Source organism: Barbatula barbatula, assembly GCF_947034865.1.
Source record: "Barbatula barbatula genome assembly, chromosome: 17".
NCBI classification, from domain to species: domain Eukaryota; kingdom Metazoa; phylum Chordata; class Actinopteri; order Cypriniformes; family Nemacheilidae; genus Barbatula; species Barbatula barbatula.
The window spans coordinates 8,096,422-8,119,582 of record NC_136780.1 but is presented as its reverse complement, the minus strand read 5'-3'; the positions used below and the strand labels follow the sequence as shown (position 1 = coordinate 8,119,582).

The following is a 23,161-nucleotide window of genomic DNA, read 5'->3' as shown; positions in this document are numbered from 1 at the left end:
CTGCTTCACCTGTTTGACGTCCACGATGACATTCATGCCAGCTTTCCCTGTCTGACTATTTTCGTGTACAAATATTTACATTCCAACTCTGACATTTCCACTTTATCAAAAGGATACATTAGTGGTATTGTTACCTGCATCAGTCAGCGGCAGCTGATAAATTTAATACTCTGGGCGCCAGGGAAAAGCCGCTCTTAATTTGGGTAGAGCTGTGGATGTGTGCGGGAAGTAAATCAGCCAGCAAGGGTCATGAAGTTCATTGGTTTTTTCATAGTTTACAGATGAACTGCAACCAATTGAATAGAAACTCGTCTGACCAATTAAATACTGCAGTATTGCAAAGTTTCCTGAGGTGACATGGTCTACATTACTACAAAACAGCATAACGCAATGCAATGCAGTGAAGCACTCTTTAAAACCGCTTTTGTGTTTATTTTCCTCTTATGCATTTTTATTGTTGTGGGTATCTATAATGAATAAAAAATGGGGTAATAAAAGGCGACATTGAATTTAAAGGCTACAAAGATTTTATTGTGACTGAAAGACAATCTTCAATTACAAATAAATCCCAGTTCAGTGTTGTTAAGACAATAAATATAAGTAAAAAATAAATAAAAGTATTAAATAAAGTACAAAACAATTGGCCCATCAAACTTGTTTTTGTGGAAATCGTGTCAATGAGTGGGATCTGTATGTTCCTACAGAGCTTTTTTATATTTCGCGTTTGGGAAAAGTTGGTCAGAGCAGAAATCGAGTCAAAAGCAAGACATTACAAAAAAATTCAGTTATCAATAATACCACACTTAGAAAAGATATGAATCATAGGTTTTGCAAACAAACACTAAATATGTCATTTCAAAACATGGAAGCGCCCATCTGCATTTAAGAATAATGTGAAAATAACAAGGAACTCCAATAACATCGATACCATAAGTGTCTTTACATAAACGTTAAAGGACATTATATTTTTTCTTTCCTTTGCAAATACAAATAACCCTAAACTCCCTGTTTAACATTGAACCATTAACAAAACCTTTCATACTCGTATCTACATTCCCATTTTAAACCACAATGAGGTTCTGTAATTCAGAGGAAATAGTCGAGGAAGGTCAATGCAGGCTGTAATATCCTGCATATCTTGTATCAGTTAATCATAAACTGGATATGCCAAAGATAGTCCACACAATTCACAGCTCTAGGCAACTGTGCTTTAATCTGCTGATACAGAATGAATAACAGACCTTGTTATATCAACCACATATCCCGGTAAGCAAAACTGTTTGTAGATTTCTTCTGATCATTCCCTTATTTTGCTCGGATTGTCGCTTGACGCAAATATCTCGAATTCAAAGCCATGCATTTGTTTGCAGCGCACTGCCAAACAGATTTTCCTATTTGATTCATTCCGACGTGATAGCTTTGCGTGCCAACATTAGTCTTTTTTCCTTCGATTCTTTAACCATTTCCATGTTGTCATTTTGCGTGCTCCGTGTTTCCTTCAGTCCCGAATACCATCATAACAGCAACCTTCCATAATGATAAGGGATGAGACAACCCGCATTTAAGTCGCGTCCACGCAGATGCTGAGATTTCTGATTTAAGTGCTTTTAATTTGCTTCTCTCCTCTCCTCTCGACTGACTGCTCCATTTCATTTAAACCAGAGACTTGAAACTTGATGGTTCAAAGAACATAGCACTGAGATTGTAATTGTAAAGAAAATGTCATCAGAGCCCGACATCAAATCACGGCCAGCTCAAGCCACGATAGAAACCAGAACGCAATCACCTTGATCTCTTCTGAACATCACGAAGTCTTACGTTAAACCCATAACCACCAGCTTTGATTCCACATTTCTGGTAGAGGAAGGCATGTGTTTGGTTCTTCCTCTGAATGCAGACAGTCATGTTGTCGCAGCATCCAACTAGTGTTAAAGAGCTCCATCACATACACGGCCCATTCTGACGACATTGGAGGAGAAATGCTGCTTTTGACTAAGATCAAAGTGTGACAACTGCATCGGTTGCTCTCTGGCTAAATAAAGCATGCATATGAAACTAAACTAAAAACTAAAGCAACTATACATGTTTCTAAAAATAAACATATGCAAAAATATATCTATATACATGGTTTGATTTAAACACAAATAGCTTTGATTGTTTTACACTGTCGCCCTCCCCCTCTCCTTTTTTGATAAGCACATCAAATCTGCTACAAGTCTCCATGGCGACAAGGAGTTCATTGGCTGGGGGGTTATGGGCAGATCGGGGGCTGTCCCTGCAGTCCGATCCCTTAGAGTTTATTCAGTACACAGGGGGTTTGGTCCCTTTGGCAGGTTTAACAGTTCACACAGCAAACACACTCAGGGTGCTGGTTTGATCCTTCAGCCCCAATATGCTGTAGGCAATCCTCTTTAGGTGCCCCGGTAAACGGACTCCAATGTTCCGAATATCCCTGAAAAACAGAAAGAAAATAGTGTGAGAAGGTTGAATGCTTGAAAATAAACAGTGTAATCTTCCATAATGTAATTTTGAGGGAGGCAGTCAACGCCAGCAATTTTGCATGTTATCCACGTTCTAATTATATTTTTAATTAGCGCCTTGATGATTTAACAAGGGTTCCCTGCACCCACCGTGAACGAGAGCCGGCAGCCAGGCCAGTGGAGTACTTGTAAATAGTTCTGGTTTTAAAGAGTGCTACCAGATGACACCGTATGGAACACTCACCCATAAAAAAATGACAAACACATCAAAGACATTTCTGGTCTTCCGCACAAAGTTCACCAAGCTTCCAGGCTAAAAACACCCATGGGAGCTGATCCAGAGGTCTAAGGGCTTGAAGCTACGGTTTCCATTCGCCTCCAAGTCGCACACTCGATTCATCTATTCCAACCCCTTCATCAGTCAAGCTTCCTCCTCCGCGAGGCCTAACATTGTTGTCTCTACATCCATTAGTCTCAAGACTTCAGACGGCACGCCCTGGGAGCACCCACTCCGGCTGATGCAACTCCTGTACGTAAGGGCAACGTTTTTTTTGTGCTGTCCTGTGTTTTTAATAAGTTTTTTGTACAACCGTTGAGGAGAGCGTCCCCATTTTACTTGTTATTTTTTGCACTTGTCTAGTAGCAAAGTTTAGTACCTGGTGTTATATGTTACCTTTGCAAACCCCGCCCCTAAATGGCATGTACAGTTGCATTTACATCAGCTGACGGTGCCTTCTGGTCTACTCTCATTTGTCTTTCATCTCCTATGTTCTGTCTTTTAAGTTCAATGCTGTTGATGTGAGGGGGTGTAGCCGCATAGCCTCACGGCCCCAGAAATAGTGGCTTTAGTTGAACACAGGCTTCGGGAAAAAGAGCTGAAACAGTGGGAGGAAGGGAGTGATGGCAGAACAGGAGAAGAGGAACAGCATGCCTCTATCCACCACATCCAGGCCTAAAGTCTATTCTGTCTCTCTCAGTCTTTTTCGTTTAGGTTTGCTTTAACAAATAGCTTTGTAAAGTATTTAAGGTTTTAGTATATTAAAATACTGTTACCGTCAAGTCAAAAGTTGAATTATAGTATTGAGAAGGTTAAATCATTATTACGATTTATGTGGTTTCCATGTTGGTCAGACACAGTAAATTATAAATGGTCCGTGGCTCTGCAAGATTATCCTTGCAACCAAAGCACATATTTAAGCCACGTTTAATTACGGGATCTTTAAAAGAAAAACATGGAAAATATTTGTGTTCGTCAAGAATTATTAAAAGTTGAAGATACCATCTCATTGAAATTCAATCTTGTCCTGGCCAATCAGTGTCAGCGTGGGTTCTTACTGTGTGCCACAGAGAGAGTTCTCTTAACACACCAAATTCTTTCCTAAATGTACAAAGTCTCTGTTACAGATGATTTTCATCTGGGGCCATTTGCATAAAGAACAATTTAACAAAAAAACTGTTTGTATTTTGGAAGAGGGAGGAGTTTCCTTAAAGTTTTTTTCTTATAGCTATATTTAAATGAATTAAAATGTATTGTTCTTTTATGTGTTAAAGGTCCCTTGTTTGTAGTTCTTTGGAGGATCTATTGACATAAATGCAATATAATATTAACTATGTCTTCAGAGGTGTATAAAGACCTTACATAATAAAGTGCTATGTTTTTACCTTAGAATGAACCATTTCTATCTACATACACTGCAAGTGCCCTAACATGATATTCGCCATGTTGTTAGCCCTAAACAGACAAACTGCTCACTAGAGCGCGTTTCGTAAAGATACTTGTAAATTTTCCTGTGTCAGCCACCATAGTGCTTCGAAAAGTGAGGGGTGGAGTGACCTCACCACTAGATGCCGCTAAATTCATACAGTGGACCTTTAATTTACAAGATAAATGGAATATTTTGAACAATGTTAAATAAAACCTGTCTCAACTACTCTATGGTAGTATTTAAATCTCATTTAAAAATATAATTAAGTCCGTACGCCAGAAACTACTTATGGTTTAAATTACAAGTGAAAGGACCACATATTTAGCTTTCTTTAAAAGAGCAAGTGAATGTATTGAAACATAATTGGTATGACTTATTTAGTAACTTTTTTCTATTGGTTAACCATTTCCAGTAAAGTGCAGTCCAACCCAACATTCCATACATCTAAAAACCCGAAGGTGACACATCAAGGAACTTGAGGACTTTAGACTTTCTTCTGATCTTTCTTTGGACTGTCCGTGTGACCTCGTCTAATTGTTCACAGTGCTTTTCTTTTAAACAGCGTTCTGAAGAGCCGTATTGAGAGAAGATCTGCATTACTTACTCGCTCTTCATCTGTAGCACCTGCTCCATGCTGACGATTCCTGCTATGGTGAAGTTTTCGCTGTACTGGCTCATCTTGATGGACTCCAGCCACTCGGCCACAGACCTGAAGGGAGAGCCGTCTGAGCCACTGGTGCTGGGAAGCCGGATGGAAATTCTGACAGGGACAGAACACAAATATATTCAGCAAACCACACAGTGAGACTTTATTTTGGCTGTCCCCTGTTGTAATTGTTGGGTGGAAGAGAGACGGCTCGGGAGGAAAACCTGTCAGTTCAGTTTTTTTAATCTGAAACAGGTATGAAACAGTTTCTTCTCTTAAACACATACAGTGTGACAAACATAAAAAAAATGCCAAACCATTCCAGGCATCTGACTCGTACATGGTGCATGTCTTAACCGAGAACTGATTTGGTTTAATTACATGTGCACTTATTTACAATTGTGTAATAGATGGGACATGCCTCAACTTCTCTCTGACTCTTTTATGCGGTGAAGCTCCATATAAGCCTATTTTCAACCTTTTTCACCGCCCCAAATACAAAAAAAAAACACGTCGATCTGTCATCTGGCAAACACAAATTCTGTCACTATTCACACTCCATATTAAACCTGTATGACTTTCTTTTATAGAAAATCTTAAATATGGTAAGATGTTTGGGAAAGTTGAAGTACTGTCTCGCCACTTTTCTATATAATGAAATGCAGTTAGGTTTATTCACATTTCCACGTCATTGGACAATAAAATAATTACAATTAGAATAATCAGTCTATTCAAAATATTTTTTCCACAAATAAATGTTACATGCTGAGCTCTCACCGCGGGTCAAAGTCTGCAATGGCCTTCAGGGAATCTGGGCTCTTTAGGAGTTTATCCAACAAACTGACAATGTCACCAAAGCGGGGCCGTTTGGAGCGATCTTGCAGCCAACACTGCAACATCAGTTGATAAACAGCAGAGGGGCAATCCATAGGAGCGGGGAGACGGAAAGCCTCATTAATGGCCTTCATAACCTATCAGAGAAAAGAAGAGAAATCAGATTTTGCTGATATGAAGATCTCTCTAGACAAAGTTATTGCTTAGAGTCAGTCCTGTGTGGCCTGCCTGTACCTCATGGTTACTCATGTCCCAGTAAGGTCTCTCCCCAAAGGCCATGACCTCCCACATGACAATGCCAAAACTCCACACATCACTGGCTGATGTGAATTTCCTGTAAGCGATGGCCTCCGGAGCAGTCCAGCGAATAGGAATTTTACCTCCCTTTTGGGAAAACCATACAAACAAGTGTCAGGCAACCCTTCGTAATTTCTGAAAATAACCAGGTTGTAATATTGTAAAAATAAAGACATCTGGGTTAAGAGCAGCTTTAGAGAACAGTCCGACCGCAAATCTATTGAACTTCTACATGAACTTACACTGGTGGTGTAGGTTCCCTCGGGGTCATCCTCCAAAACACGTGACAAACCAAAGTCAGACACTTTGGACTCCATGTTACTGTTGACCAAGATGTTGCGGGCAGCCAGATCCCTGTGTACATAGCTCATGTCTGAGAGGTATTTCATTCCGGCCGCAATGCCACGGAGCATACCAACCAACTGGAAGGAGGACATCTCGCCATCATGGTCCTGTAAAGAAATGCAGAGCTTAAATTTTTGTTGGTCTTGGGACATGAAATGGACACAGGCACATTGCAACTAAATTATTAGAAATAAATCACTTTAAAACATAATATGCCATTATAATGTCCAAATTTTACTCTCAGAAAATGACTTTGACTAGCGTACCCTCAGGTATTTGTCAAGAGCGCCATTTTCCATATACTCGGTCACAATCATGGCATGTTTGACTGCAAAAGAGAAACAGACACACCACATGGTTTTATAACATAAAAATGAATTTGAATCGGAGAATAAAACTTACGACAGCAATTTTTTGTACATTTTAATTCTAATGTTTCAATAATTATAATTATACTAATTAGATGTTATAATTATAAGATTTATATAAATTATATCTAATTGTTTTTTTAATTATTCATATTCATTTAAGATAGTATCTGCGATGCTATCAGCCAAAGTATCAGCCATAAAATAAAATATATTTATTATAAACTGCAAATTTATTATAAAATAAAAAATGTAGTCTACCACACTTACATTTGGTGACCACCCCCTCCAGTCGAATAATATTTTGATGTGCAAACTGTCCCATTATACTGGCTTCACCGAGGAAGTCCTGCCTCTGCTTCTCGGTGTAGCCCGGCTTTAGCGTCTTTATCGCTACTGCTGTCTCCTTCCGACCTGGAGCTTTTATAATTCCCCGATACACCTCACCAAACTCACCTACAGCACACAAACCAACCAAGTGAGAGGCGTACAGGCATCAGATAACAATATGCAACAAAAATCTTGACTCATGGTGATCTATAGGGGTTATTTTGAAATATAAAGGAAAACTTCTAAGTGATATTCAGCACCAGAGAGGGTGAGAAACAAGCACCATGTGGATGACCAAGTGCACCTTGAGCTAAGGCTATGAAGAGGACCGTGAACGGTCAGTGAATGGATTCATGGGAGGGGGTCATTGAGGGCATGAGAATTTGTGTATAACAAGCAGACAGAAAGTGGACAAGATTGCCCTGTGGGTGGCTGGAGAGACTGATCTTCTAATTTAAAAACTAGGGAGGGTTGACATTTGAGGTACAGCCTGTAAACACTCGGGGCTTAGAACCAATTTAGCAGTTGTTTGTTTTATTTTAAAGTCATGATTAATTAACCAGGCTTCTTTTAAATGGCAGTGCTTCATGTAGGACATGAAAAAAGCTCGAGAGTGGCTTACAAAAACAACACTAATTCAATTTGAGTGACAGTGAAAAAAAAAACACGCTCTCGGGAGGAAAAGAATTGCTACACTGAAAATATTCCAGCTCCAACATGTAGAGCTTGAATCGAACAATATCTGATTTGTGCCTTGTTGGAGATGTCACTCCAATGAACTGTAAAAAGGCTGTCACTTGCAATGAACTGTAACATAACTTCAAATAAATAATGAGTGAAGTGCACAAGAGAAAAAAAAGCTCCCTTCCCCCAAAAAGCATGCAAACCGGCCCTAGAGGGGATTGTCAAACTGCCACAAATGTACGAACCGGCTCCAATGACTTTCTGCTTGGTGATGTGACTGGGATGAATCTCGCTGGCGAATTTGAGCACCGCTGTGTTTGGGTCTTCGTACGTATGAGGATCAACGTAGGTCTTCAACGGCTTCAGTTGGTCTGGATTGAAGAGAATTTGGTGAGAATTTAAGAGCACGCAAGGTTATAAAAGAAGAAAGCGACCAAATGAAATTCAATACCACTAACCTGGGCTGGAGAAATAGGTGTCCTCTGGCCCCTGCCTGGTGTGAGAGTTCCTTCGGCTGTAGACAAAAAAAAAAAACTCAATGAGAGCTCTATTTTGCAGCAAACCGTTTCTTTTCAGACCAGAGCTGAAAGTGGCTAGTGGTGGATTGGCTCTATTCATTCGAGAAGTGCTTAGATAAAAAAAGCAGGATGTGTTTGCCAAGTGCTGACGGAGGTCTAGGTTATCACGGGGAGAACTTGGGTCACCTTTACAGGCTACAGTCTCCAAAGCAAAAGAACGGACTGCTCTTATCTTACACAATGCACCTCTCTGATTCATCTCTTCAAAACATGCCTCACTTATTGAGCAGTCAGCGAACCAGTCGCATTCAATACAGATTTTTCCTCTGAAACATTGAGTGAAAGAATGCAAGACCATTGAAAAGAGAACATTGAATGGACATTTAAGAAGGAAGAAAAGAAAAAGAAACAAAGCTTGGGTGTGTGTGTAAGAAGCGCTCGTTCCTAACCGTTTTCGGAGAAGCAGGATCACTACCACGATGAAAAGCATGATGCCTCCCCCAACCGCTGCGCCGAGGATCACTGCAGTGTTTCCCGTTTTTTGAAGAGCTGACAAAAGAACAACAAAGCATTCAGGCAAATAAGTCACTCCAGAATTCAATAACAAACTCTGCAACATAAAAAAGTACTTAGATACAATTCATTGTTAAGACTCCACAGAAAACACATTCGGCCATACATTGTAACTCTTTTCTCAACCTATATAAATGTCAATGGTATGCATTTCTGCTTTGTTTACTTTCTGGGAGTGTTGAAAACTCCTGCTCCATGTTGTAGCTGCCTGGGTTTCCCTCTGGACTGAGAGCTTGGACTTTAACCAAATAGATGGTGGAAGGAGATAAATTACTGATCTGGACAGAGTTCTTTTCCAACACCAGCACAGTGTAGGTAGTGACCTTTCCTCTGGCTTTCTCCTCATCGTTCTCCTGCGGTGATGAAAATGAAAAGACCATAATGAAACGGAGAATAACAACAGGCCGATAATAGATCACAACTTGCAGTCATGCATATGAGATTAAGAGGACACTTTCCCGACCTTCTTGCGATACATCAGTTCGTAGCGTGTAGCGACGGGCTTGGCACGGTGAGAGACGGACCACTGCAGGGAAAGACTGGTGGGGCCGCTCTCCACCAGGTGCATCGCAGTCACTTTTGGGGGATCTATAATCAAAACAAAATTTTTACATTTCATGCTTGTATTGTTGTTTGTAATAAAATGATTGAATTACAAAATTATATTTAATCTATAGGCTACACGTGACATTTTGAAAGTGATGAAATTGGAACGGTTTATTCAGACGGTGCAGTTAACATTCAGATCATATAGAGAACAAGAGACAGGATGAAAATGTTGTCTCCATTGACGTCTATCGTGACGTCTTGCCACGTTTTTAAGCATTAAATAACATAAGTCGTTTATCTTTTGCAATTCATGCAAATGCCATGGCCAAATGCGCTGACTCATTGACTACAAAGACAATGTCACATAGTTCTCTGTGGGGAAATATTATTAGGGCACAGCTCCAGATTACACTGCATTTTGAATGTTACATAGGCGTTGCAAAAATGTAAATGTGAAATTTGATCAGACTATTTAAAGTGACATGCATTTTTAAAAATTACATTATAACCGGAGTTCAGACCGCATATGTAAACATAGAATAGTACGTTTATTGTGAATACTCTGAAATGTCTTCTTGAATGTGTTTGTGTTCACCCTTGTCTTTGTTTTTTGGCAAAATTGAGTATTAAAAGTGTGTAGTGTGTGTTGATCAATAAAAGCACAAACCTGTATAATGCAACGCGGTGTTAATGCTGCTGATGGCTCTTTTACTGCTGAACTGAGAGACTCCGCTCCGCGCCTCCACGGTGAATGTGTAGTTCAGATGCGGCTCCAGTTCACTCACAATCACTTTGGTCTCCTTCAGGTCAGCGCCGCTCGGGTCGAAACGAACTTTTTCACCACAAGACTGGCACATTTCTCCTTCACAGCGTTCACAAACCACAGTGTACGTGATGTCGCTGCGCCCTCCCGTGTCTGCGGGAGGTTTCCATGACAACCGAAGCTTGCCTATTGGCATCTGAGATGTCGTGGCCAGCAGACTTTGAGGAGACGAGGGTAAACCTGAGCAGACAAAGAACAGAGGACAAGCCTTTTATTTACCTGTTCACTTGTGTTCAAAGGAACTCATGGTTTAGTTAATCCCTAAAAAAAAGGGGGACATGGGTAAAGATCTGTACAGGTAAATAGAAAATAACAGGTGGCAAAACTGGGTCGCGACAGGAACAAAGGTAGAATGATGGTTTTACTGGGTCTATTCTTACCGGAGCAAACCGCTGTCTTAGGGTCCGCAGGTGCCCGATAAAAGCCCTCTTTGCAGGAACAGCTAATGGCGCCGGGCCCCGAAAGTTGGGTGTTTTCTGGACAAGGTTTGCAGGCCTCGGTGGACACTGATGATTTGAAGAAGCCTGGCCGACATTCTGCAAAAATACCAAATGTATGAGTGTTTGGACAAGGATGAGAGGAAACGGTGCAATTAAACTGCTCTCGGCATATGTCAAGTGATCATCTATCTATGAACACATTTAATGAAGCTCCTTTGATGTTGTGTTTTTATCTCAGCTTTTTTTAAGCTCTGTGCAAGAGTGTGCAAAGTTGACAGAGCGTTACTAAGCATACTCCTACTCCTCCTGTGTGAACCATCCCCCCCATTCTCTACAAACAGGACCAGTCATCCCACATTCCAGACCAGAACCTTCGCTCTCAAAAGTCAACGAGTGAAAACAGAACGAAACAAATAAAACCAACACGCAGAATGAATACTGCATCCAACAAAGAGACTAAAAGGTTTTACGAAAGAGAAATGTTTTCAACAAAGTCTGGTTTGTTTTTGTTAGTTTTGTATTAACCAGAGTTACCACAGATTTTTGACCAATAAATAAATCATATCCATTAACTTTTATATGTTTTAAAGACATTCAGATTTTTACAAATCATTTTGTAGAGATTTTAGTAACAAAGAACATCATCTAGCCATCGAAATTTTTTTAAAGCCGAGCATAACTAAGAAGTACTCATATCTGCCTATAGACATTTGAGTTCATTCATTTCCATTACAGGAAATTATGATTTTAACGTTTCTTCATACTTTTAGGTTGTCATAACTGCATCTCTTTATATTTTACATGAGTACAAACAGTACAACAAACAAATATAACGCACAATTCAATAACAAATGAACAAAAATGAAAGTAAATTGACATAAATGTCGCCAACTGGATGTTTAAATGTACAAGCAGGAAGAAAAAGAAAAGTTTTCTGAATCTGCCTACAAACATTCCAACATGTCCAGCTCATGTCCTTCCGCTGTCAGAGTCATTCACACTCCCTCACCACTCCATATACACACACACACATTGTTTCCTGTCTGAGTCTAGCAGTGTACTGTAGCATTTATTTACATTCGCAATAAAAAGCTGATATCTGGTTCTCGGTTTCATGTGTGGCTTTTATCAGCCAAAGGACAAGCTGAGACATGGCAGTGCAGATTATTAGTTGGATTAAACAATCATATACACCCTGTGTCTGATGCAGGTGAGATATCAGAATTTGTGTGCTGAAATACTGCCAGCGGTACAGTCAGTGTAATGCCGCAGAGATTAAATATGATTAAAAGGTAATGTATTAGTTTAAGGACACTTTGATAGTATGGATGGAAAAACACACCCTATGGTGAGGAAAATTTTTAAACATGTTTAATGAAAACGTCTGTATTAAATAGACAACACAAAAAAAAAGAATCGCTTAAAATAACTTTCTTAAAAAACAGTTTACCTTAGATGCACACAGGTGCCCTAGGAAAGGAAAAACAGATGTAGTTTTTCACATAAGTATGGTAATGTTTCTTTATTTTCTAAATGTATTGTCTTCATCTTTAAAAGTGTGTTTGTGCTATCTTTCTTTTGAACAAATGGTTTAATTACCTGCCGCGATGACATTCATGCATTTTAAGTGTAACCAAAACTTCCAAATAGTTTTCCGGGGCCGCCATATTCATGTAACACAATAGCCACAAACCAAATCACTGTTTCCATTTTCTAATGGTTTGTTATCTGAAGATTTGCCAAACAGTTATAATTACAGACTGGTGTGCTTCTCTCTTCCTGAATGCTTTGTATCAATTGAGGCCTTGTTTTGGGTTAAGCCACTTGCTCTGTCTCACAGGAAGGGGGTTAACAGGGGTATACATTACCTCTAATATTTGAGAGCATGCATTCTCTGATTTCAAAAGAAAACTCTCAGCATGAAAAGAATTTAGTGTGGCAGGGAAGATCGAGCCAATGTGTTATTTATTCCTTCTTTCAAGTCAACTCTTCATCGAGTTTCTGTGCCAGCTGTTGTGGAGACTTTACTGCAACTCATTAACACGGCCCGCTGCGGAGGTGGGGACGGTGTGTGAGACAGAGGGATTGAGAGAGAGAGAGAGGGATAACAAGTCCTACTGGGATTTGAAAGGAAATGGGGAGAAGAAAAAGAATTGTCCTATTCACAGAGAAGGGGCCAAACAGCTGCTGCTGTGAAGCCAGTTTCATATGCCTACCGCCTACCCCCCCATACATGCACACATTGGTAATCTCTAAATTCTTAAATCCCCTCGCCTGCCTCATGGCTACGTGTGAGCATCTCACACAACATTCAGCAGCCCATTCAATCTGGACAACAGGCACGGAAAGCCACTCGGAACAGCTCGAGATAAAACACTTGTTTTGAATAGAGTAGATGCCACATGACGCGTTTATACGATGGCTGGCTTCGGATAAAAACTTGGATAAAAAGTTAACAAAAGAAGAATTCTACAAAAACTTTGAAGGTTTTATGTTTGTTGTGAACACCGAATCAGCGTATCTAGCTGTAGTGTATTACACTGGATAACTTGGCATTTTTAGTGAACTTTTCACTTTCAGGAATGCGGTTCAGCGCAAGGGGCTTTGTCTTAACGTTTTGGACACAACAGGAAGCAGGAAGGACGAGGCTGACGCGTTGCTTCCTTCCTAAGGCAGCCAATCAAAGCATGCCTGGATGGAGAAGACGAATGTTGGAAAGGACAGCAGATCTTACCCATTTGCAAAAATCATCCAGGAAGGGTCAAGGAGAGAAAGGACATATGGCTTTTGAGGAACGTTGATTACATTTATGCAATCCAAACGTCCCGCAGTGATGAGACCCTGTCGGTTTTGGACGATTCTCAAGAGCCCCGTCTCGTTATTTGGCACCATGGGCTTAAGCCCTAAGAGGCTCTGAGTGACTGTTTGTTTATTGTGAGAGTAGCTGGATCCTGCTCGCCGCTGACCTGCCGGGGTCTGTGAGTTGTGTGGGTTGAGTGGAACAGTCAGAGTGAAGACTGATGAGAACGTGACATTAATGGACGGATGTATGGATGGATGGATCGCCAGAGAAGGGGAAGAGGGGTTGAATGAATGACTGTTTACATGGCGGCGGGACAGCACGAAGCCCTCCAGGACAGGGGGTGTTTCAAATAAGAAAAAGGAAAGAAAAACAAAAGGCCCAGTCATTTAAACCTAGGCGCAGAGGGGCTTACATGTAGCCTTAGGGAGAGTTGAGTTAAAGTGTACTGCCCCACCAGGTGCTGAGGGCAAAGTAAAACAAACACCACAGCGGAGTAAGTGCGGACAGCAGCCAGAGGCCCATTTCACAGGGGAAAAGGTTAAATTCAGAAGGGGAGCCGTTAAAAAAATAAAACATGTGCACGTACAAAAACAGAGATTAAGATAACATGGAGGAATTGTACAGGCTGCTTTCTGGAGTCTGTCATGAGGTACAGCCACATATGCTGCATACTTGTCCAAAATTACTCAATTTTGTTTTTGATGCAATAATACTATTAGGAAATGCCTAACCACCACACAATAACTTTTCACAAAAAAGGTTTTACCACATCTGAACGGTCAAGCAGGACAATAACAGAACTGTGAACATGTGTGTGTTTGTGTGTTTGGGGGGATGTAGTGGTAACATGAGGCCACTGGGGAGGGAATGGTCTCAAGGTGTGGTGATAGCATTAGTGCAAAGGATTATCAGCCCAATGGAACAGTTGTAAGAGAATTACATCTACGCTTTACAATTCCACTTACTCTTTCATCTAGTCGTTAACGGACACAATAAATGCTCTAATCCCTTTCTTTTCACACGTTTCGCTCATTCTCAAGAGAAGAGGGGATGAGGAAGAGAAGAGGATGGGCACAAAAGGAGACAAAGAGCGAGACCCATCCAGAAGATTTGTTAATTAAGAAAAGGGGTTAACTAAAAAACCTCAGGCAACGCTCTGAGATTCTCAATGACTGCAGGGGCACAACGCTGATTTTCCAAAACATTGGCTCATTGTTCAAATATTAAGATGATAACACAGATGGGAAGAATCCTAAAAAGTGAGTCAATAAACAAAATTCCTCAATAAATAGGATATGAACAAATGAATGGAGTCTATGGCCGGCGATCACAATAGAATCCCTGAGCTGACGGGTTGGAGGGTCACAGAGGATTAGCAGGCCTCCGGTTTCCGCTATAGTTTGCCCTGTTTCGGGGGACGCAGGGCTGACACGGGGGCAGGAAACTGCTGATCTCACAATGACCGCACAATACACTCAACAACACTAAGCACATGGCACACAGTTCTGAAATGAAACGAAAGGGCTTCAATCTATAGATGGTTTCAGTGGCAAAAACATAAACATTATGTGGACCAAACGTAACTACCGGTAGACCTCCGTAAAGAATCCATAGCTGTTGAGTATTTTAATTTTATTTAACAAAATTGATTTACAATAAAATATTCAAACTAAATAAATTGCTATATTTTTACCAAACACAGACTAGAAGTTAACTTTGGGCCAGGGGCCTGCATCTGATGAAAACGTTTAAATACATGGTGCTTTTTTGAGGAAAGTCATTCAAAATATACCCAAAAAAGAAAATAATGGCTCAATGGTTGTTAGAGAAATTATACGTAACATTTCCTTGCATTACTAAGGTGGAAAAATTCCCCAAAGTTCCCTCCTTCTGCTGAGTCATTGTGTTAAAAGAGGACTTTGCTCACCTAAGTCACTGTTTGTTACAGTGATTTGCAGCGAGTGTAGTTTATTTCACATTCATTTGTACAAAAAACATTATATTGAAATGGAAGAAACAATCATAATATTCTCACTTTCTCATGTGATGTTCAAACATGACAGTAAATTGACACAGGATTAAAGAAGACAAACAACCCGTTTCCATTCAAGTACGCATCATTAAACCTGTCTGGGCAGATGACACTGCAATGAAATGAGCCCGCAATGAATTGCTGAAGGTAAATGAAAATGATCCCAAAGGAGCCAATAAATGCAAAAAGGGGAATTAAGCTTGTTTGGATATTTGAGAGGAATAAAGCACATTTGCAGACTTTACGTCAACACACATTGTTTATGCTGTCAGAACATAGCTGGCAAGGTAGAAGACCCTGCCGTACTATTTTTACTTGAAATAAGCTTCTGCAAATGCTGTTTACTGGCTGAACGGCTCAATATTTAATTCTATATTTAACTCAGCTTTACTTCCACTGCCCTGTGCACAATGTGCTCTGTGGCCCTGCGAGCTCAGCAGATATCTCCCTATGCACACTGCATTTAGGCTCCACAGTGACTTGAGTTGTATATTCTGCATTTAAGCGAGAGAATCTATTTGAATGCACTCTTTGGAGCTTCTCAAGCTTATTAAACATACACATATTGAATGTATCGGAGTTGAGCAAATTTGAAATGTTAACAGGGGATGGTCTAAAAGCATCTATTTATCTCTCGAAGACAGAGGGATAAACAAAGCTGTTTTTCCCAAAGGAGTATAAACATTTTTTGCAGGGCCGTGTGAAATGGAATGCTTCAATGCATGTCACTTCCAAGACCTGAAGTCAAGGCCAAAAATAACAAATTGTCATCAGAATAGCCAATAATAATAAATATTGTTCATGCTGGTCTGTTTGTTTAATTCGTATAAAACTCATGGATCAGTCAGTCAACATATATAATATTGTATCATTCCACTTTTAAATGATATACATATTATAAAATTATGTTCTATATTATAAATCTTACCATATTGCATATATTTTTTACCATTTTACCCTATATATTGTAAAAATTACACGAGGAAAGAAAGCGAGAAAGAAGAGCAGCAGCAGGATAAGAAGATACATCCAGTTAACCAGAGTACTTACAGCTCTTGAGACACACACCCAAGTCAATTACTACCCAGCCATTCACTCACCACACATAATACACACACAGCTTTAACTTGGTCTCCCATAACTCACGTTCCAGTGGGGAGGGGGAAAAAAAATCACAAGGCTTTCAAGACATTGAAGCTTATTACAATAAAAGATTCAAGTCCATCAAACTTCATCAGCATCTCAATTTTCCTACAGACCAACAATACAGAGGCCAATTGCCTAAGTATGATTCAGTAACAATAGACATTTATCCAAATCTGGAAACTTTGGAAGGCTTACTGTTGGTGGCAGGGTGTGGACATGGATTCCTTAAGCAATCTAAGATAAATCAGGCAGCACATCTTTGTGTGGTCAGCTAAGGTATGCACGCTTTTATTCCACGGAGCTTTTTGACTGAGTATGGGTGTGTTTTATTAGTGGAAAACCATGTCACTGACTAAACACTGACTAAACTTGAATACGACAGTCTGCACTTCTGCCTTCACGAGTGGATACCTGATGTCTGACAATTTCGGGTTTGTATTTTTAAGTAATCCCACTCTAGACAGTTTGCCATCCTCTCTGAGGACGAAGACTGGATCCCACACACCTAACTTCTGTTCTCCAGTGCCCTGATCTGAGTATTCAACAATGATTGCCTTTAATCAACAGTACATCCATCAATCCGAGTAGCCTCCGGCCTGAAGCTCTCCCCAGGGAATTCTTGCAGCCTGCAGTAGTTGGGGAGGCTCCTTAATAAACCTAGCGGAATGCATCAGTTGAGTGAATGAGGTGGGGGCATGTCTCTAGCCGAACACAACGCAACATTGTTCTGCTATCTTTACATTCCATTCTGCACCTTTCCACTACAACCTCTTTCCTCTCCGGAGTCCAACACTTTATCTCTCTTCTAGGTTTTCAAGACACACACACCTGTTCCCACAATTCCGAGTCTATAAATCTAGGAATGTTTGCCGAGGAAAAAATGCACATGCAAAACAGACACCTAAAACTGCAAAAATTAAAAGAAATGTAATGCATTTAGCAAAAACTTTTACCAGTATTTTACTTGTCACCGCATGTGCTGGTGAGGGTATTTTATGTTTAAAATGGAATGATTGTTAACACGTTCCGGCATGTCTGTGCGCTCATATGCATTTCAACAGCCACGAAACACTTAAGGACTGTCACATTGATATTTCTCTGTGGTGTGGCAAATACAGGAGAAGAAAAAAAACAGGTGATACGATACATGATAGGCCTAACCGAGAAAAACTGTTACAATCTCGAGTTTTAAAACAGTCATCGAAAACGTTCTGCCTAAAGCACAATTGTTCACAACAGCCGCTGACTTCTGAACTTGTGTTTAAAGAACGCTGGAAGTCAAACCCAAAGCGGTGAAGAGCAAACAGGTTTTGAAGAAGGAACAACAGGAACAAAATGGCTGATGAGTGAGATGTTTTAAAAAGAAACCAAAACCGCGGAAACAATCACAAAAACAAATGTGGGTTTTATTTACAATAAAGCATTAAACTTATGTGGCATTATCGTATACTCATACATCCAAAACCCTCTTATAGCCCAAAAAAATTACGTGGCAAAATCAAATTTCTTTGCAAATAATATGGTATTTTACATAATGATATAGCAAATGGTGTTATAATCACAATCCATGTGAAAATCTACTCCATATTCAAATGCCTGACCAAAACCAGTCCTTAAAGGGAAAGTTCAACCAAAAAGGAAAATTCTGTCAACTTTTACTCACCCTCAGATTGTTACAAACCTTTATAAATGTGTTTGTTTTGCTAAACACGAAGGAAGATTTTTGGAAGAATGTCAGTAACCAAACAGACCCCATCCACTATTTGCTGAAGGGAAAATAATCACTTTGGGGTTCAATGGGGGACGAGATCTGTTTAGTTAGAGTCTTCCACATATCTTCCTTTATGTTTAGCAGAAGAAATACATGACCACAGGTTAGGAACAATCTGAGGGTAATCCGAGAGTAAATAATGACGGAATTTTCATTTTGGGTGAACTATCCCCTTAAGTAAAATAATTTGACACAATAGACTACGGTGACAACAGCTCTGACTTTCAAAAATGACTCATATCTTACCTTGGCATGCGTTTTTCATGGCCTCGAACCCGGGTCTGCATTGGCACTGGCTCATGGGTACCACCCAATCCCCTTCGGCGGTGCAGTAAATGCGAGGGTTGTCCTCACTTACAGCATTTTCTACACAACTTCCAGCCACTTCCCGCAGGGCCTGGTTCTCTCCCCCTGCCACTGTCTCGGGGAATGCTGCCAAGCTCTTCACTGTTGCTGGACATGTTTTATAGTAAACCCTGACAGAGTAGATGACCACACAAGCCCCAATATCCTGGAAGGCCAGGTAAAAGCCTTTTCGAGAAAGATTATCCACTATTTTCGTCTCAATGTTCATCTGCATTTCCCCAAGGCTGGATATTTCATCTGGAGCGATGGTGGCCACTTTCCGGAACTGGCCTTTGCGGAAAGCAGTGCCAATGTCAGCATCAGCTTCTGAGGCATACAAATTAAAGGTCTCCTTGCAGGTGAGGGAGTCTGCATTGAAAGAGTTGCAGTCACGGACGACGAAACGCAGCTCCACGAAGACCCGAGAGGCAGTGGGGTTGCGCTGGATGAACGTTGTACGAAGCCAGTTGTCTTGTTCCCGCTCCTCCACATTGCATATATAGTAGTTATATAAAAGAGAACCGTTCACAGCACCCTGGCCGATCTCCCACTGCAAAGCAAATAAAAAAATTATGTTAGCAATGAAGTCGAAACCAAGATTTTGAAAAAGACATTTCAAAGATGCCAGTGAATGCTGAGGACAGAAATAACGCAAAATGGCCTGACCATGGAATTTTAAGTAGTAGTGAGGATGATGGTCAATTACCCACGAACCTTTGGCAGGGAACAATGCAACAGTCTTTTTGCTGCTCTATTGATGTAATGTACCGTAACACATACAATTTCAGATATGTACTCATTTGCTTTTTTCTTTGATTTCCGGTTGACACTCTGCCAATAATTATATGAGTGTTGCGTTGGTTGCGCAGTGTGTGGCAATGCAATAAAACTGCCGCAGCTACAAATGCTTCCATTTAAAATGAATTTTGTGGATTTAAGTATTTCATATAAGTTTTGAAGTCTTTAAACAGCAGCTCATTAAGAATGCAGTTAACTTTCTATAAAACAGACATGCTGACACCTTGTTCGCATTCCAAAACCATCAGCTTTTTCCACTAGACCTTAAAACAACTGTACAGATTTTATTACTTTATAATCTTTGCTGATAATAACATTTTCCCCTTTGAGTTTTAGCTGAAATCTTCAGTGTCAGAAAGGTTATTGATTAGACAAAGATGCAACAAGTCAGTACTTGCCATCTCTGAACACAAGCACGTGTAAAAAGAAAAATGGTTTTTAAACCAATCCTGCTATAAAACTCCAGTTAACATACATATATATATACATATATACATATATATGAAATGTATATAAAATCCCAGTTCACTGCCGCTCACGTCACAAAAAGCACCATATGCGCCAACCTTTAAATGTTAATTACACCCTTTAGTTTTACAATGCCTAACACTGGGCTTTAAAATCACACGAGACTACAAGTCTTCAGCAGGCAACAAAGTATATGGTCAACTTTTCCAGAAGCATTTTCCACATTCTTTGAGTAAGATGAAGGCACTAAATCATACCAATGCACTGATGACAACTTTGTGTTTTTACAAAGAAATCGCGCGAAACGAAAAATAAATGATATCTACTTAACGCATACGTAAATGTATAAATCAGTTTGTCACACAGAAATTCAGCAAAGGCTTAATGTCGGAGTAAAACTTACCCCATGATCAACAGGTGATGTCAACCAACCCAACTCTGCTCCAGATGCCATCATATCCAACAGCACCTCTGTGAAAATATCGCGAAAATATTAAAATATTTAAAAAAGTAAATGTATTTTTTGACACGATAGGGGGTTGATTAAGTAAATGTGCAAACACGCATGTTTCTTCAAGTACGCAAAACCTGAAAAAATTGTGAACACATAAAATATTTCATATTCAAAAGTTTGGAGCGCTTAGTTTGGGTCCGTCTTTAACGCGCATTTTACGTGTATTTATAGTAACATCAGACTTCTGGATGAGATGTGTCAACATGTTATCAAACATCAATTTAATTCATTTACTAACATGTTAAAGAAGTTAATTTTAAACAGGCAAACATTATCCGTATCCGTACATTCGAACTGGATCGCAAAGACTCGCACCAGATCAGCAAAACCAGTCTTTACAAAAGTATGAAGTTATAAGCGCACGGTTTTTGTTGCATATATAGTGCCGATCACAGGCAAATCATTTGCACAACGCAAATAAGACACTTTGGAAGACATGCCATTTGCACGGTTTAAACCATGTGAGCAGATGACTGAGATGTTTCAGAAAGTCAGAAGAGAAAACTTCACGTAGGCCTACCTTCTTTTTTCTGAAGAGAAATAAATACACATTTCATAAATACGCAGACGAATAAAATACGCTTAATCTGTCGGTAATCCATTTTCGGAGTGGGCAGTGTTGATGGCTTGCTCCACGCTGAAACCAGTCTCTGCTCCAGTTGCGCTCACGGCAAACTCATTGAGAAACGCGGAGCGTCACGAACCCCGCCCGCTGGAATGTGATCGACGTCTTTATAGGAAGGAGGAGTGGTGTTGGACATTGACATGTATGAGTTCAATCCTGGAACCCTGCTCTTGACCTCTTAACATGTAACCTGTAAAAAGTAAAGTAGACCCACTTTGTATTTTTAACAACTTTTAAACTGAACGTATTTTTTTAGGTACCTAAGCTCCACACAGGTAAGAATGAATCTAAATCTATATCTGCCCTGATACCAAATCATGTATGCTTAAACAGGAAGTAAAAAGGCACAGTTTGTGAGATTGGATACAAGACTTGTCACAAAGGTGATAATAAGTGTCCCATAGCAACTTCTTTGGAATTTTAGAGGCAAGTTCCTGGTGTTTTGAGAGCTGCTTGGAAAAGGCGCAGATATGAATTGAAATACCTGACAAAGAGTATTTTGTAAGACAACCTCCATTCAGATCATTTGTTTATTTTTAGAAATTTTTTTCATGTAGTTAACTTATGAATACATTATCAAATTATAATTTTTCTGGGGAATAGCTTATATTTTTGCTGTCATTTAGTGCTCTTGTAAAAAGGCCTTCTCTCCACACCTCTGAAGCCACCGTACCCAAAAAGTGGTTCACACCAGGGGCTGATCCCAGAGTTTCAGAGATTCTTTTGGTTAACAATACCATCTCCTTAACTTCCACACCCCACTGTTCTCACCTCATACCCTTTTTTCACACACATACGTGAATTTGATACGAGAGAAAATCTAGTGCTTTGTTTGACATTTTTATGATATACTCTACAACATGCAGATGACATAATTATATAACATTTTAGTTTTTTTCTTAGCCCTGCATTTACATAAAAGTCTTCATGTGAATTTAATAAACAGATCAGTTTTAGGATCACAGTGTTTTTTATGTAAATGTAATGTACATTTATATCATTTAACAGCAATTTGAGATCGTGAAGCAGTTGCACATACACTAGATACCAACATTAAATTAACATATTGTAAATCTTAAAACTTCCCAGTCGTGAATAGATGGAGATTGGTGGCTTGAAATTGTGTGGGGGGAGGTTGTGAAGGGTGTGCTGTTGGAGGACAGGTGGTAGTCCACTCAGCAGCAGAGTAGCAAACAGCAGGTCCATTGTGACCAGCCCATCAACATACAGCAGCAAGTGTGGCCTAAAGACACGTGTGAGCTTATGTGTATCCCATTGAATCACCTCTGTGGTAACTCTGAGACTTCCTGCTCTTAAAGCCTGTCAATATAACAGAAAGCAAATGCTTTCTGTCAAGGGTCTGATAATATTATGTGCATAGGGCGATCCTTTATGTAAATTCTAACTGGATGGACTGTGATCTTTTTATGACGGTCAGTTTGTAATGGTAACGATGGAAGCAGTATTTATTTTGCGTTTATTGTGTCAGATCACATGATAAGAGTCATTAGCAGGTAAATTCAAGCACCTGGTTAAAAGTTCAAGAGGATGATTTGAATTGCAACCAAGGCGCTTGGTAAAATATTTACTTGAAATGTGGTCGGAGTTCATCATACTGTAAAAGACAATGTTTCAATTCTGAAACAGGCTTGGAGCAGAAGACCACACACATTTGAGGACGTTGAGCCACATGAAGGGACTAAACCGTCGTCCCATTCGGGAACCATCACCACAGGCAGTTAATGTGGCAACTTTACCAATGACATCATAAAACAGCAAATTTGAATATGAATAACAGTAAGGGTACTAAACATTGAATGTAGTGATTTGTAAGAGAAAGTCCTCATGAGTATCTATGTATAACCAAACATAGAGCCCTTCAGGTTGTTGTTTGTAAAAAGCAGTTTCAGCATGTTGGTTAAGATACAATGTAGAATGGGAATGATGGGAATTGGGAAGATGCCACTGGCCCCAAGCCTCAAATCACTGCAAGATTGTGTGGTCGCTGGAAAGAAACATAAAGAGAAATTCCATTCCATTGGTCGATTTTCCGACACTTCAGCATC

The 23,161-nt window shown here is 39.9% G+C and overlaps 1 protein-coding gene across 1 annotated transcript; it reads right to left on the bottom strand.

Moving 5' to 3' along the window:
- Nucleotides 1-506: 506 nt before the first annotated feature.
- On the bottom strand, nt 507-21,177 carry epha2b (eph receptor A2 b). Its single transcript, XM_079477628.1, has 17 exons — nt 20,991-21,177; nt 20,360-20,427; nt 18,592-19,240; nt 10,534-10,689; nt 9,998-10,333; nt 9,245-9,369; nt 8,948-9,134; nt 8,658-8,757; nt 8,149-8,204; nt 7,936-8,061; nt 6,947-7,132; nt 6,575-6,636; nt 6,206-6,415; nt 5,901-6,050; nt 5,610-5,803; nt 4,791-4,946; nt 507-2,452 (listed from the first exon to the last, which is right to left on the bottom strand). Exons 1-17 carry the CDS (start codon nt 21,070-21,072, stop codon nt 2,344-2,346), a joined length of 2,952 nt encoding a protein of 983 aa, XP_079333754.1. The 5' UTR covers nt 21,073-21,177; the 3' UTR covers nt 507-2,343.
- Nucleotides 21,178-23,161: the final 1,984 nt, after the last annotated feature.